This window comes from Chenopodium album, chromosome 8, assembly GCF_948465745.1.
Source record: "Chenopodium album chromosome 8, dcCheAlbu1.1, whole genome shotgun sequence".
Taxonomy (NCBI): domain Eukaryota; kingdom Viridiplantae; phylum Streptophyta; class Magnoliopsida; order Caryophyllales; family Amaranthaceae; genus Chenopodium; species Chenopodium album.
In genome coordinates this window covers 23,040,509-23,057,417 of record NC_137841.1, presented here as the reverse complement: position 1 = coordinate 23,057,417, position 16,909 = coordinate 23,040,509, and the positions used below count along the sequence as shown (strand labels likewise).

At 35.1% G+C, this 16,909-nt stretch overlaps 1 protein-coding gene and 1 non-coding gene across 2 annotated transcripts; both read left to right on the top strand.

The window, feature by feature from the left end:
* The first annotated feature begins 1,355 nt into the window (after positions 1–1,355).
* Positions 1,356–1,462, top strand: LOC145557038 (small nucleolar RNA R71). Its single transcript, XR_014092119.1, has one exon. It is a non-coding gene; the product is annotated as a small nucleolar RNA R71 (small nucleolar RNA).
* A 4,851-nt stretch (positions 1,463–6,313) lies between these two features.
* LOC145641764 (putative galacturonosyltransferase 14) lies at positions 6,314–14,234 on the top strand. Its single transcript, XM_081692707.1, has 6 exons — positions 6,314–7,152; positions 8,608–8,660; positions 8,750–8,905; positions 10,471–11,061; positions 11,647–11,949; positions 13,198–14,234. The coding sequence occupies exons 1-6, from the start codon at positions 6,939–6,941 to the stop codon at positions 13,480–13,482; spliced, it is 1,602 nt and encodes a 533-aa protein (XP_081548833.1). The 5' UTR covers positions 6,314–6,938; the 3' UTR covers positions 13,483–14,234.
* Positions 14,235–16,909: the final 2,675 nt, after the last annotated feature.

Sequence of the window (16,909 nt, the reverse complement as noted above, 5' to 3'; positions counted from 1 at the left end):
ATTCCCCCATATTTAATTTAGCACAGATAGATGATGGCATGACACTGACACTAGCACCCAAATCACATAAAGCTTTATCAATAAAAACATTCCCAATGTGACAAGGGATAGAAAAACTACCAGGATCCTTTAATTTAGGAGGGGATTTATTTTGCAAATAAGCGCTACACTCCTCTGTGAAAGCTACAGTTTCTACTTCATTAAAGGCCCTTTTCCTAGTCAGAATGTCTTTCATGAATTTAGCATAAGCAGGTACTTGAGTGATTAAATCAGTGAAAGGAACTGTTACCTGCAGGTTTTTCACAACCTCTAAAAACTTACCGAATTGTTTATCAAGCTTACTCTTCAGTTGTTTATTAGGGAATGGAAGCTTGATAACTGGGCTCTGCACATCTCCTCCCTTATCCTGCAATTTACCCTGCACAGAAACATTAGTAGGGTTAGTATCTATTTGTAGCCCTGTAGGGCTAGCAGGATTACCGTTTGGTATAGAGGAATCTAGATCAGGAACTGGTCCATCATCCTTTGGCATAGGAGGTCCATCATAATGTGAACCACTCCTTAGAGTGATTGCATTAGCATGATCTGTAGGATGGATAGGTTGTGATGGTAGAGCTCCCTGCTAACGGGATTGTAGGGTAGATGAAAGTTGTGCAATTTGATTGTCCATGATTTTATTATGGGCTAGAATAGAATCAATTTGCGCATCCCTACTCTCCATATGCTTTTGCATATTAGCTAGCATCGCTCTAATTTATGTCATGGCAGGGTCGGAAGATAATGAGGGTGATGCTTGGCTTTTCTGGCCGGCATTAGGATGATAATATTTTTGCTGTGGTGGGGGTTGCTGTTGTGGTTGTTGTGGAGGTGGAGGGTTTTGTACATTGGTACTCCGGTATGAAAGATAAGGATGGTTTTTATAACCGGCATTGTAGGAATTGGAATAGGGGTTATTTTACCTATAGGTTTGGAAGGCATTAACTTGTTCCATAGAGCTCCTACAATCTTGCTCCCAATGACCTACAATTCCACAATTTTCACAAAAAGCTTCATGGTTAGCAACAGCAGAAACATTAGCTACAGAGTTAGGAGCAGCAGTAAGATTATCTAATTTTTGACAAATAGATGTTAATTGAGCTTGCAAAAAGGATACGGAATCGACATTATGTTTTCCCTTATTTGCAAACCCCCTCGGATTCCCATATTGGGAATTGTGTATTGCCATGTCTTCGATAACCTGTCCTGCATCATCCACATTTAAATTCATAAACCTCCCACTAGCTGCCGAATCTAGTACTGATCTAGAAGAATTTCCAAGTCCATTATAAAATGCTTGGATCAATTGCCATTGTGCTAGATTATGGTGGGGGCACTCTCTCTGTAGATCCTTGAACCTCTCCCAAGCCTCATATAACGTTTCGTCGGCCTCTTGAGCGAAGTTCTGAATAGCACTTCTTAGTACCGCTGTTCTCTCTGCAGGATAATATTTATTATAGAAATTCAAAGCAAGAGTTTCCCAGTCAGTAATACCAAGTGCAGTTCTATTCAAACCATTAAACCATAATTTTGATTTGCCACATAATGAAAAGGGAAAAAGAATCTCCCTGATTTGGTCCTGCGTAACCCCAACTTGTCTAATGGTGTCACAATATTGGTAGAAATCTGCGATGTGAAGATTAGGATCTTCACCCTTAGCTCCGCTGAACTGCTTCCTCTCTATCATAGTGATAAATTGGGGCTTGATCTCAAATTGAACTCCATCTAGAGCCGGAGTAGGAGTAAGGTGCGGGAAATCTGTGAGCTTCGGTTGCGAATAATCACTGAGTTTCTTCTGGGTCGTCATCTCTGATTCTGAATCTGAAGGAATATCTGTATCACTAGAATCAGGGGGAGGATCTCTACGATCGTTGTCCTCCTCAGAACCCGCCAGAATTTTTCTGTAGAGTCTCCTTTGCCTATGAAAAGAACGCTCGATCTCAGGATCAAAAGGGATGTCACCTGATCTAGAACACCTGGGCATAAACAAAGAACTAAAGACAAATATGAGATTTGCCTCAAAGAACTAATGTTCTCTGAGGCAAAAGGGGGGATAATCTAGACTACAAAAATATAATCAGAAAATAAAAATAAAACCGTTTCCCCGGCAACGGCGCCAATTTTTGACAGGGTAAAGTCGTATCCCCTAATCAAAAATAATTACCTAAATCACTAACTAAGGTAGATAGGGAAGTAGGGTCGAACTCCACAGGGAAACATGTCTTTTTAATTCTAATTAATTAATATAATCTAAATTATCTAAGTAACCAATATTTTAAAAGTGAATTCTATACTACGAAGAATGAGTTTAGGGAGAAAAGAATCAATAATAAGGAAACCTAGGGTCACAGGTTCACCAATAATTAATATTCCGGGATAGAACGAAGTAATTAATAATTAACAATGCACAAATAACATGGTTAACAGGCTCTCGCAATTTATTAACCAACATAGATCTAACAGGCTCTCGCAATTTATTAGACCTAAGTTCCTATTAAAAATAGCCTTTAATATTAAATCAACATCTGCTCGATTCATCAATTCAATATTGCTAAACATTCATAATCAAATTACATCTGCTCGATTCATAATCTAATTGCAAAGAATTAAAACAATTCAATAGGAAATTATCATGCAATATCAACAATCAATAATAACAAACTATCCCTTCATATTAATTATGGATCCCCATAAACCCAAGAATTAAACTACTCACTAATCATCATAACTAAACCAATCAAATAAATAAATAAGAACATAATCAAGAAAACAATTAAAATAGCTGATATTAAAAAGGGAAGAAATTGTACCAAAATAAATCTGGAATTAATGAAGGAATTAAGAACAAGAGTTTAGAGAGAATTTAAGAGAGAGAAAAATACTAAGTAGAGAGAGAAAGTCTAAGAGAAAGAGGTAAGTAATTATTCCGTACAAAACGTATATATACTTCCCCTAAAACACGAATTAAACTAAACTTAATCAGACTCTAGGAAAAACACGCGCCCGATCGGGCGAAGGGGCGCCCGATCGGGCCCGCCTTTTTTACAACGCTCCTTCTGATATGCCGCGCCCGATCGAGCCTACGCTCACCCGATCGGGCGCGCCTTTCCTTGATGGCACTCATGCGCGCAGCCGCCCGATCGGGCGTATGCTTGCCCGATCGGGCCTGGTCTTCATCTTCAAGGCTTGGACTTCGATTGGGCTAGATTTCTCGGCCCAATCCATATTTCCTCTCGGGTCTCGAATACATGGTCCAATTGCCTCGTGATCCAAATAACCGAGCCCTTAGTCACCGGCTCTCACCGATCTTGGGCTCCAAAGGTGGCCGTGTCCTTCTAGCTTCCGTAGTCGATCCAATAAGGCCCGGGAAAATGCTCCAAGAGTGCAATTTCATGTAAAATACAACTAAAACTACGAAAACACTAGAACATACAAATTAGTAATAAAAGTGGTCCGAAAGAGCCAAAAACACTACTAATAATGACCACGGGACGGGGGTAAAACACTATATAAAATAGACATATCACTGATAGGGAAAAAAAGGTGGGAATTTCCCACTCTTTTCACTAAAGTACAACCCCTAAAAAAAGTCAATAAAATGGGAAACAAGTATTCCCTCCAATTTTAACTCCTAATTACATACCCTTACTTTTTCTAAATCCCCCCTTAAAAGTTTTACCTCGGCCTCCGCAAACCCCTTCAAAGTTACGGGTAAAGTGGACCGGAGGTAGTATATGATTTCAACACTTCATTATATAATATCTAATCGCTTGAGTTATACCTCACTCTCAATATTTTAATACCAACAATACCTCTATGGCTCTATCCCAACATTTTAATATACCTTGATCCCAACATTTTAATACTAACACTTCAATATATGATATCAACAAACATTTCAATATATAATACCAACATAATGCTAAGATATAACTTAAATGTATATTAAGATTATATTGTACTAAGATATTATTTAAGATACTAATGTACTAAGATATAATCCCCTACAAATAACCATCATCATCCTCATCATCACCATCATAACCATAACCAAGTGCATCAATAAGAAGAAACGAAACATAAGCATCACTGTCTCCTTCTCCACCACCACCTCCGCCATCTCCACCATTATTTTCAAGCGGTAACTTCCCATTACCATCGTCGAAATAACCACCGTCATCGAGGCCAGGCGAAACATTCACCTCTAAAAAACGAACATCATCATTTGGAATCATCACCGTAGATTCCGAGTTATTATATGATTTGACAACAAATCCAAATTTGTCTCTCTTCCAAGGGTCGAATTCATGATTTTACGTGACGCTTTTGTCTGAGAAAACGTAGAATTTCTACAATGGAGGATGATACTACTGAAGGTCCATTGATGGGTAAGATTGGTTTCATTCAATGCATTATTGTGAATGTATGGAAGATTGGAGCTCGAAGAAGCAACTGACATAGCGGTTGTGTTAATGATGATCAATGATTTTTCGAATTTTATGTAGAAATTGGGAAAGAATGATTATTTAGTAGTTGATGAAAATGGAAGACATTAAAAGTTTTAGAGATCGAAGGAAAATGAGGTGCATGAAAATGATCGACTCAAACAATACTTTTCCTTTTGCAAAAGCTAATCTCAAACTAATCACATTCATATGTGAAATACATTGTACTCAATTGGTCATCTCATACAATTGCTTATTCAATGTATTTTTTTTTATTATTATTTTTTTTAATAAGAAAATTCACTTATCACAGGTTACTTTTCTTTTGAGGAAGCTTGATCTTCTTCATAAACAAAATTTGTACATTTTTTTATAGTCATGGCATATTTGTAAATAAATCAACTATTGTGGGTTTATTTTTATTATGTAAATAAATCAACTGTCCATTTTTATTAAAAAGTTATTTTATATACAATTTTGCCATTTGATAATCATATCTTATTTATCAAAAAAGATAATCATATTTTATTTATCAAAGAGATAAATTTGTATTTTCTCCTTTTACTCTGTACCCTGTGTCATTAATAATACTTACCCACTACCTACCAAATAAACCAATTGGTTGTTGGTGTAGTGATGATTGAGACTACACTTGATAGGGAGGACTCGTGTTCAATCCCCCCGCAACAACAATCGGGAGGGGACTGGAACCTAACCAGCCAGAACTGATCCGAATTCGGATTAGCCTAAAGGGTGAACCGGGTAGAACACCAAAAAAAAAAAAAAAACCTTTGAATCATTGATATAATTACTTTGATTATAGTATTATTTACCATGGTATTATTTACCAATAAATAAAAATTTTAAGTTGCCATCTTAAATATTTTTGGATTAGTCTTTATATATATTTTCACTATGTATCAATTTTTTTTTAACTTATTAATGAAAGCTTACAAATATTAATGGTTAAAGTTGTGCATTGACTCGTTTGCCAGTCAAATTGTTGTGATTAATTATGAAACAGAGAGATTATAATATTCCGTAAAAACACTATAATACCAACTATCACACAATTAATTAAGAAGTTAACTAAAAATTCCTTAAATCTTATACCAATCGAAATGTGTCAACTAATTGGATGTAGAGCAACCAAAAATTTATTTATGTTGTTATCTTATACTCCTTAATGTCTAAGATATTATTTTATAGAGTTCTACATATTTATAGCTATCATAATAAAATCATAATAATATTATTGAAAGCTCGCTAATCATTAGCCAACAATCATACATATTTTTTTCACCTTTTTTCCTTTTTTTTTTTTTTTTTTTTTTTTTTTTTTGACAAGATCCATTTCTCACTACAAACATACAACTACAAAACCTTCCATAATTTAATTAAAATAAATAAAATTTGAATCTTATGCTTGTCCATAAACATAGGAGAAAGAAAGGTCTAAAATGAGCAGAATTTCTCCCTCACTTCCCTCTTTCCAACTTCCTCCAATCTCGAGGTCAAACCCCTTTGCCGACGGCCCCCGATCCAACCAACCGATCCAAACACGGCATTCCATTTCAATCTTATTGACTTTTTACTCTAAATCTCACCTTTCTCATTAATTATTTAATCATACATTTTATTTTTATTTTATTTATCTATTATTTAATTATTCATACATTTCTATTTAATTAATTAATTAATAAATTTAATAAATACATCTTAAAATCAATTTATAATTTTTTTAAAAATTAAAAATACAGTAAAGAAGAAAAAAAAAAACCCCGAAAGAACGAGGAAAATTAAACAAACAAAATTTCATTATTTTTGTTTTCTTTTTTCATTTTTATCAGATTTTCCTTTGTTTTTCTTCCCTTGTTCCCAATCTCTCTCTAGTTTCTCTCTCTACCCCGATCCATCCATGAGAGAGTAGACTAAAAAAGCTTCAGCTTATTTACCCTCTTTCCCTTCTTTCCTTCAATGCTGATTTTCAATTACTCAAACAACTAATTTCCCAAAAGAAAAATATTTAAAAAAAAATTGAAAACCCACTTAACCAAATCCAACAACAAAGAAAGAAATTATTCCGTCATCACAGAATAATTTCATTTCATATCATTTTTCATATTATAATATAGTATAAATCAATCCCAACTTGTTGAATCTGAGCAACAAGATTAAAAACTAGGGTGGGTTGTTGTTTTTCTTGACAACAAGGGATTGTTGTTATTTTTTTTTTTTTTTTTTAAGGGGTTTGAAAAAAAAAAGAGGGATCATTGTTGATCGGATGTTGGAGAGGTTGTCGAGGGGGAGATGGGTCGAGGGGAAACCGATAATAGGAGAATTGAATATACAACCAAAATCGAATGAACCCGAGCAACAGCAGGAACAGAATTTATTATGTTATGTTTGTTGTAGTTGTTTGATAGTTATATATAGAGAATTGGTTAGAGGACGAGGATGCAGCTGCACTTGTCGCCGAGCATGAGAAGTATAACTATATCATCGAGCAATGGTGGGTTCGTTGACTTGATGAAGATCAAAGTAGCTGCTCGTCACATTTCATATCGTACCCTTTTTCATACAATCCTCATTCTTGCTTTTTTGTTGCCGTTCGTCTTCATTCTTACTGCTGTTGTTACTCTTGAAGGTGTCAACAATTGTTCTTCTTTAGGTATGATTTTGATTCCATTATTTTCTGGATCTTGGTTTTCATTTTCGTTTGATTTGGTTGTGTATCGATTTGCATTGATTGGAATTGGAATCTGATTGTTTGGATTTGTGGGTGTGTTTGTTTTCGATTTCTTGAATTCGATTGACATGGAACACTTTGATTAGGATGGTTTTGGGGTTGCCGACACTTGGTTGATTTCTGATTTCTTGGTTTTTTTGGGTTTGAGTTAGGTTAGTTTTGGGTATAAGCGATTGTGTTTGTTCCCATTGTGTTGATTGGGATTGGATTATTAATCGTTGTTGAGCTTTTTGTGATCTTTAGTATTGTTTTAGGTTGCTGCTTTAGACGGCAATCGTTGCAATCACTAGGTGTTTTGGGCGTTACTAATTACTATAGCAGTATAACTGAAATCACCGTTTCGATTTTTATTTGTATCTTGCACAACCATTTGTTTCTTTCTCTCTCTAGTGAGATACTGTCGTTGGTTTATTGATTTTTGTATACGGAATGTTATAATTGTTGGTATTTAGACATATATGGATGTATCCTGTAATGCAATTGGTAAGATTTAATGCACAGATGCGCTTACACTTGTTCATGAAATCAGAGATGGTCCCGGTGTTGTTTTATCATTGATTAAAGTGTGATCAGCGATCTTATAATTGTGAAGATGCCTAATGAGTTGAGCTGATGCCTAATCTAGTTCTAGGGTGCATGTTTTCACAGGGGTTTTGTATATTTTGCAATATAGCAGGGAGCATGTCTTAACTCGCTAGCATTTGAATAATTGAACCTGACATTCACCATAGTTCACCTCCTTTCGGAAGGGAGAGAAAGAAAGAAAATGAGAGAAGTAAAGGAAAGAATGTTTGCTCATTCAATGGTTCTTGCAATGTTTTATTGCTTTTTTGTACTGTGCACTAGGGCAATATTATATTTGAAATTTTGTTAACATGGCTTGAACATTACTTTGAATGATATATATGTTTCACGTTGATCTATTTTGGTGGCCTCTATTATTGTGCGCTTTGTAAAGTTTTATTCCTCTCTTTCTTATCTTAGATAGAGCCGTTGAAATTTTGAGGTGTAAAGCAGTTACAGAGGAAAGGTTGTACTTACCATTATGGCTTAAATTTTTTGTGAAATCACACATAACCTTGAAAGGCTGCTACATTGTATCTTGTGTCTCTCTTGAGTTTCTTTCTTGTCTATTAGTGTGTTTGCATGCCGACCTCCGGTTCATTTGAGTGTTTGTCAAATAATTATAGCTTAATTCAAAGGCCACAACTATTATATATAAACTAATCTATTATTCTGCTGTCATGTGCAATTTTCTGCTGGCTTTCTTCTGGATAAAAAAAAAATTAACCTTGTTTTTGCTTGATCTACTATTCTGTACGGCCAACTATTCAAGGAAACTATGATTTTGACTTTTGTCTTTCCATTATGTTACAGATTGTTTAGGTAGGCGTTTTGGTCCCAGGCTCCTCGGTAGAGATGATTCAGGGGTATTAATTTTGTGCATGTTATTGTATTATAGTTTGTCTTATGTGAAGCAAATTTACATTTTCTCATTCTCTTTTTCATGTTGCAACAGAGGCTGGTTAGAGATTTCTACAAAATTCTTAATCAGGTCAATGGTGAAGAGATGCCATCTGGTCTAAAGCTTCCAGATTCATACAGTCAACTTGTGTCTGATATGAAGAACAACCAATATGACGCAAAAACCTTTGGTTTCATCTTAAAAGGAACGGTATGTATTGCTCTTTCATATCACGAAGCCTATGTTCTGGTCTTCAGCTTACATTATTTGTGGAAGTTTGCATGAAGTTAGATCTTGTGGATGTATATCTTTCTAACTTTTCTCAGTTGAAATTGTGTATATTACACTTACGAGAATGCATATGGTAAACTAAAGTATGCAGAAATGTCATTATTATATTGTTTTGGAATATATGGAGACACAACTTTTTATTTATATAATCTTTGGTAAACTAAAGTATGCAGAAATGTCATTATAATATTGTTTTGGAATATATGGAGACAAAACTTTTTATTATATAATATTTAGAGAGTTCAGGTACTCTATTATGGTTTCTTCTCCTGCAACATTAATTACAGATAGTTAAAACAAAGGAGCTCTTGATAATTTTCTTTTCGCTCAATACATTTTTTTTACCATCGTGAATAGTGGTCTGTTGGACTGATAAAACTAAGGTAGCAGTTACTTCCATTGCTAATTTGGTCTACATAAGACTTTTTCTTTCTAGAAGTTTAGAAAATTGTCACTGAAAAGTGAAAACCCAACAGGTATTCCTCTTGCAACATAAGTTACTGTTTTTAAAATTTAGAATGTCATATATATTCCCTAACTTTTGTTGTTTAGTAGTATATTTGTACTGTTACGAAGAGAGCAATATGGCATTTTGGGACGATAAAAGATAGGAATGTCATTTATAACCAACTAAGAGAATTTCCTGTTCTATTTTGACTATCAACTCTGATGTCCATGAATATTTGTCTTCATAATCTTTGTTAGCAACTAGCCTTCCCTTATGTTTCTGAAATGTACATAATTTGTTAAACTGTGTAATTTGTAGTAGTGCTTCCAACACTTGTGGGCTAATTCAAAGTATATAGGTAGCGAATTGTTCTCCTATCACCTGTTCCATGTATTATAGCAAATCGCGGAATATGGGACACTGACATAGAGGATGAAAATCTATCTGCACTTTCTGGATCTCTGGCCTGGTTGAAGGATTAGGTGACCTAAAAATTTTCAATGCAATAGATTGGAGACTCTCTGTTGTTTTCTGCATTGAGTACATTAGGCATGATGCTCTCTGTTCTAGAAACAAAGAGAGCAGCTGGAATGGAGAAACTAAGATCAATTATCGTGATTGAAATAATATTTGTTCTATATAGATTCTTAGAGTATGATGTGATGTTCACAAAGTAAAACAAAAAAGTGATTTGGGTGACTCTGTAGCTTTTGTAATTTTATGGTTATAGGGCATTTGTGACTTCTTTACATTACATCAAATAAAGGTGGGTGGTACTCATCCCTCTCATAAATAATATAAAGTTTTAGAACTTATGTTTCTATCAATTATGATGCACGCGATGGTTGTCTTTTGGTGTGGTTCATTAACTATAATGGAAGGTCTTCTCTGATTACAACCTATGTTATGGCCTTGTAGCTAATATTGGTGTTTGATCTCCAACAATAACATATCTAGATATGCTAATGTGTATTTGTGTTTATGTTTGTGTATGGTAATGAAGTGATTGTTAACGATATAAATTGTTACTTAACAGATAGAGAAATTTGAAAGAGAAATTAGGGAAGCTAAGTTTGCAGAGCTGATGAACAAACACTTTGCTGCTAGTTCAATTCCAAAAGGCATCCATTGTTTGTCTCTGCGTTTGACTGATGAGTACTCTTCTAATGCTCATGCTCGCAAACAATTGCCCCCTCCGGAGTTGCTCCCACTGCTATCTGACAATTCCATGTACCATTTTGTTTTGTCCACGGATAATATTTTGGCTGCTTCAGTGGTGGTTGCTTCTGCTGTGCAGTCATCTTTGAAACCTGAGAAAATAGTCTTTCATGTTATCACTGACAAGAAAACTTATGCTGGCATGCATTCTTGGTTTGCTCTAAATCCTGTCTCACCTGCAATTGTTGAGGTAAAAGGTGTCCACCAGTTTGACTGGTTAACCAGAGAGAACATTCCAGTTCTGGAAGCTATAGAGAGCCATAATGGAATACGTAATTACTATCATGGAAACCATGTGACAGGAGCCAATCTCAGCGAGACTACTCCAAGAACTTTTGCTTCAAAATTACAGGCGAGAAGTCCAAAATACATTTCATTGCTCAACCATATCCGGATCTATTTACCTGAGGTAATTGTCTGAGGCACATTATTTGTTTGACTTTGATGACTGTGTATTTATTTTGTTGGGATTGATGCTATAAAATTTTATGGATTGAGTGAAATTCTGAAACAAATATGAGAAACACAAAGACTAATTTCCTGAAAAAGAAAGGGATAGTGGATGCAAGAGAGCTTGGAAATCTTACTCTAAATACAAGTATCTGCTGATTGATCTCAAAAGTTGAATTTGTTAGTGAATGTCAATGCATGTCTTCCTGTCCATTTCTTTAAACTTCATTTTTCTCATTGTCCCACTCCAGCCCCAATACCTTTTGAAGGAAATTGGAAGAGTGAACACCTATTTTGCCCTCTTGTTAACTATCTTCCCATTTAGGCAGGCTTGTGCAAAACACCTTGCTGATTATGATTTTCTTTTCATGATTTGATATCTCTTGAGGCTTCTTGTTTGTCCATCTTATAATAGTTTTTTTATGAGTACTCTGTAGCGTGTGTATTAATACGTGTTTAAGGTGCATTAAGCCATTAATGTGTATAGTGTACTGTTAGTGTAAACCAAGCTGGTTTTTAATTTCATAACATGGTTTTGGAGCAGCTATTCCCAAATCTCGACAAGATAGTATTTTTGGATGATGATGTGGTAATTCAGCGTGACCTAGCTCCTCTTTGGGATATTGACCTTGAGGGGAAGGTAAATGGAGCTGTAGAGACTTGTAGAGGTGCAGACGAGTGGGTGATGTCCAAGACATTCAGAAATTATTTCAATTTCTCCCACCCTCTCATATCACAGAATTTGAATCCTGATGAATGTGCATGGGCTTATGGGATGAACGTATTTGATCTGCGTGCGTGGAGAAAGGCAAGAATAAGGGATACTTATCACTCTTGGCTTAAGGAGGTAAAATTTTAAAAATGTTCTCAATTGTATTCTTCTGTGTGTTTCTGATTTACATATTCTTGGAGTTTATATGCTGAATCGGAAGAGAGAGAGAGAGGGGGGGGGGGGGGGGTGCCGGGATGCTGTGGCCATGAGGGAAATATGGTGGGGCATGGAAAAGCTATATTATCATGAAGTGTTTAATCTGCATCCCATTACTCTCGCACAACACCCCCCCCCCCCCCCCCAACCACTACCAAAATTTGAATCAGAGACTTAAAGGGCATACCAATAGGAAGTTGATGGTCATTGCTAATGCTCACCAAACCTGCAATTTTCTGAGCCCTCCTGTTTCTGTTTTTATCTGTCATATGCTGTTTGATAGGAATATTTTATTTTAGGTAGTAGTATAATGGCCGGTTGAGGCTGGGTGTGGTCTGAAGGCTCTGATCTTTAAAGAGTAATACGTTGAATCTAGCCCTTTCAGACTTCTTTTCAAGTTCTCCTTTCTGAAAAAATAAGCAAATTATCAAGGAGGATTCTTGAAAAGACTAAAGACTTTCTAAGTTTGACATTTAGATTTTTAGCTTCCCTCCCTTGTGGCTCTGTAGAAGCATGGGTCTTATAAGGATTGTAATGCATATATATGTAATAAAATGAATGGGAAACTTTGGGGTTTAATATGCTAATAGTTTCTGATAACCTTGCTTACTTTGTCAATATATATATATTTTTTAATTCAGATTACATACACCTTTTTTACTTTATGCCATTAATGGGAGTTTATTTTTTGTTCATAGAAATATAGAATTTATTACGCCTCAAAAAAAAAAAAAAAAAAAAAAAAAAAAAACCATACATATATATATATACTACCTCCGTTAACATTTACTTGCAACTTTGGGGTATTATTTGAAAGACATAAAATATTCCAAAGTTGCAAGTAAATGTTAACGGAGGTAGTATATATATATATATATATATATATATATATATATATATATATATATATATATATATATATATATATATATATTCATATGTTTAAGACTTCCTTCATGCCACACTACTTTTAGGTTCAGTCTTTGTCTTTTTTAATGACCCTTGTTTAATTGTATTAATTTTAGTGACAGCTTTTTTTTCAATCCTCATATTTGAAATAAGTAGACAATGTGGTACAGAAATTTGCAGATGATATGTGTCCTATAGATTTTTTGTTATACTGGCATTGAGTTGTGTGACATGGATTTTATGTTATTTATTGTGCAGAACTTGAATGCAAACCTTACCATGTGGAAACTTGGAACTCTGCCTCCAGCTTTGATTGCTTTTAAGGGCCATGTACATCCGATTGACCCATCTTGGCATATGCTCGGTTTGGGCTACCAGAATAAGACAAATCTTGAGAGTGTGAAGAAAGCGGCAGTTATTCATTACAACGGTCAGTCGAAACCATGGCTTCCAATTGGCTTCGATCATCTTCGACCCTTTTGGACCAAGTATGTCAACTATACAAATGATTTTATTAGAAATTGTCACATATTGGAGTCATAGTCGTCAGTCAGCTACATGAGAATCTGAAGAAAAAAAAAAGGCAGGATAAAAATGGATGTCTGCTTCTGATGTGTGTTTTCTAATGGGTAGAGAAGTGAAGGGAAGAGGCATCATAGAATTCGCCAAATGGTTAGATATTTGAGGTTTAAGACTCGGCAATGGCTTCTCAAATTAAAGGGGAGTAGCTGAGTTAGGGTGGAGACTAGCATGGCACAAGAATTCATTTTTTCCATCTGTAAAATAACAACTCTTGTTAATTCTTTTGGTTGAGAAAGGACAGTAATGCTCGTTCTGTGGGCTTCTCACGTCTTATGGGATATAGTTCAATAATTGAAGATACATACTACGCACAGAATATTGCCCTTCCTATAATTGCAGCTCAGTGCATCAAGCCGAAGGCCAAGTTGGACTTCATATGAGCTCCCCGATGGTGATGGTTCCTCATCTGCCAAGCAAAAGATCGGGATATAGTTAATTCTTTTTTCTCTTTAATATCATTTTTTGGTTCCTGTTATTTTCCATCAACTAGATTTCAGTTTTCCTACTTTTGGCTAGGGTAAGATTTGTCTTCTGCAACAGGTTCCTTGTAGTTGGGGATTAATCCTAGGTCATATCATTAAATTTTGCTTGTGTACGATTCTTGAGGGATATCTAAATGTGCAGAAATTCTTTCTCAAGTATCACAGACAACAATGCTTAGTTATACTACACCCCGAATCACTGTCTGTTCGGGTCCCTATTATTTTCCGCCACTAGATTCTTGAACGATGTTTAATCTGTGCAAATTTATATTTCTTTGAGTACTCGTGATTTTCATCGACAAGAATTCGTACATCTCATCTGAACAAAAGTTATGACTCATAAACTATCCCATAAACTGAAGGTTAGTGTACTGAATCAATGTTGGCCATAAAAACCTTATTGGCCTATAAATTTACCTTCATTAGGGATCTGCAGAGAGTCATCGAGTAGCAATGGGCAGTCCTTGGGGGTCGCCTTATTGTTTATTACGGCGCCGGCGTTCTACTGGTGGTTTATTATATGACACAATTTAAGAACCTATCAATGTCTTCGTAGCCTTAGTTTGATTTCCTTCATTAAAGCTTTGATTCTAAACCAAATATTTCAGGTTGATTACTTGCATTTTCGGTTTAGGTTTTAAATATTCAAATGCCACAATTAAAGTCCTTGAACATTCAAAGAATTTGTGAAGCACTAGTCCTCTACATTTCAGCAGACGTTTAAGACTTTGAGCCAAGGATGATGAGTAGGGTGGGTAGTTGATAATACTTACTTTTCATTTGTGTTGAATAAGATGTTCTTAAATACATAGCTTCTTTCCTCATAAGAAACGTTCAAACACAAAATACTTTAAGTGCCGTATTCAAAACACATTTCCAAAATATTCTTATTCTATTAGTATCATTTAAAGTAAATACCATTTTTTTTTTTTTGGTGCTGAACGAGGAAGAAACCTTACAGACGAAATAACAAAGCAACAAAAAGAGCAAACAAACACAAAAAATAAAGCAAATAAACACCATATAAACTCATTATCAAACAATTCAATTGTCCATGTGAGTTACACTTGTCGATATTCCTTTGAAATAATCTTTTAAACCCAATATATGATAGATAAAAGTGTACCTTAAATAAACTTAGGCTCCGTTTTATTTCAACGGAAAACAACTTTTTAGAAAAATGATTTTCTAGGGAAAACCTTAATTGTAAAAATAGTTTGTCTTTGTTTGTTTCCTTATAAAAAAAAATTATACAGGAAGGAGAAAATATGAATGGAAAAGAGAAGATAGATGACAAGAGAAGTAAGGGATGTAAGGAGGAAAATGTTATTTTCTACCATTAGGAAAACTATTTACTACTCTGTACATTTGGACAAATTATTTTCCACCCCTTTACTATTGCAAAGACCTTCTAGCTGACCCATCATGGGGTATTGAAGTCAAGCATATCTACCGTGAAGCTAATAGAGCGGCTGATTGGTTAGCCAATCAAGGAGTATATCAGAACAACAAAATAGAGTTGATTCAAGTCTCACCCCTAGCTTTAGGGCGTATTTTACATAATGATATCGTAGGTGTAGCTTTGCCACGGTTCCATCCCCCCTTAATCCCTTCTTGTTATTTTAGTTTGCTTTTGTTTTAGTTTTTTGTTTCCTCTTCTTGGTTGGGGTTTTGCCCTCATTTGCATAAAAAAAATTAAAAAAAAAAAAATGAAAAATGAAAATTATTTCATAGAAAAATATATTCCATCAAAACAAATGAAGCCTTCATATAATATTAGCTTGCAAACCACGTAGCTTACATTAAGGGCATATTCTCATTAACTGAACTCAGCTCAGAACTGAAATGAATATTTTATAAGAGAAGGAAATTAGGAGCTGAGCTGAACTGAATTGAACTCGGCTGAACTGAACTGAATTTCAACATATGAGAACAGGCCCTAAGACTTGTAATGAAATAAACACAAGTTGAAAACCTTTACATATCATGATATCACAGGATCTAACTTTCGTAAAAATTCATAAATCTCAATCACCATCTAGCACAATATCTATATTTCTGCGCTCGAAATAATTCTTCACAAACATCAATACTAATGATTAACACTTGCTCAACAAAATTTTTTTTTATCTTTAATACGTTCTCCTTAAGAAATCCTTTTGTTACTTATGAACTCATTTAAAGATCAACAAGAAATGCAATGGGTTGTAATAAAACTAGTTGTACTTAATTTAATCAATCAAAGATAACACTGGAGTATTATCTTATCATTAAACAATAAAAATAATTTTGTAATTTATATTCACTCATAAAACTAAATTAAAAAATCCTATGTAAAATGCTTAATAATTTAATATAAATCAATTTCTAAAAACCAAATTAACTACATAAGGACATAAGTTCAATTGGGCCTTACTAATTGAAATCAGAAACAAAATTGGGAATTGAGATCAAGGCTTGGGCAAATTATAATATAATGTATCAACCCATTTTAGGCTCTTGGGATAAAAAAGATAGTAGATAGGCGAGCAGTAAAATTCATTTCACGGGTAACAGCAACACAACACTCGCACCACCTTGCACTTGTGCAGCAACACGACAGCAAGCAATGACAGCTCCTAGCTGACAGCAGTGGTGGCAGTAGCAAATGGATCGGTGGAAAGGCTGAGCACTGGTGGCAAACATTAGTGGGTAAAAGAGGCGAGACAGGGCGATTTTCTATCAATCTGAAGCCTTACCCGTAACAACGGGTAGGTCCAACAACAATAACAATGCATGGCCATACCGGCCCTGCGGCCCACATGCAGCAGCAGAGGAGGCTCTTGACCTGTTTACACCAGGGAAAGACAATTGGTTCAAATTGCAGTTTTCTGGCAAGAGTCGAGTGATAGAATGGGCGGTGATTC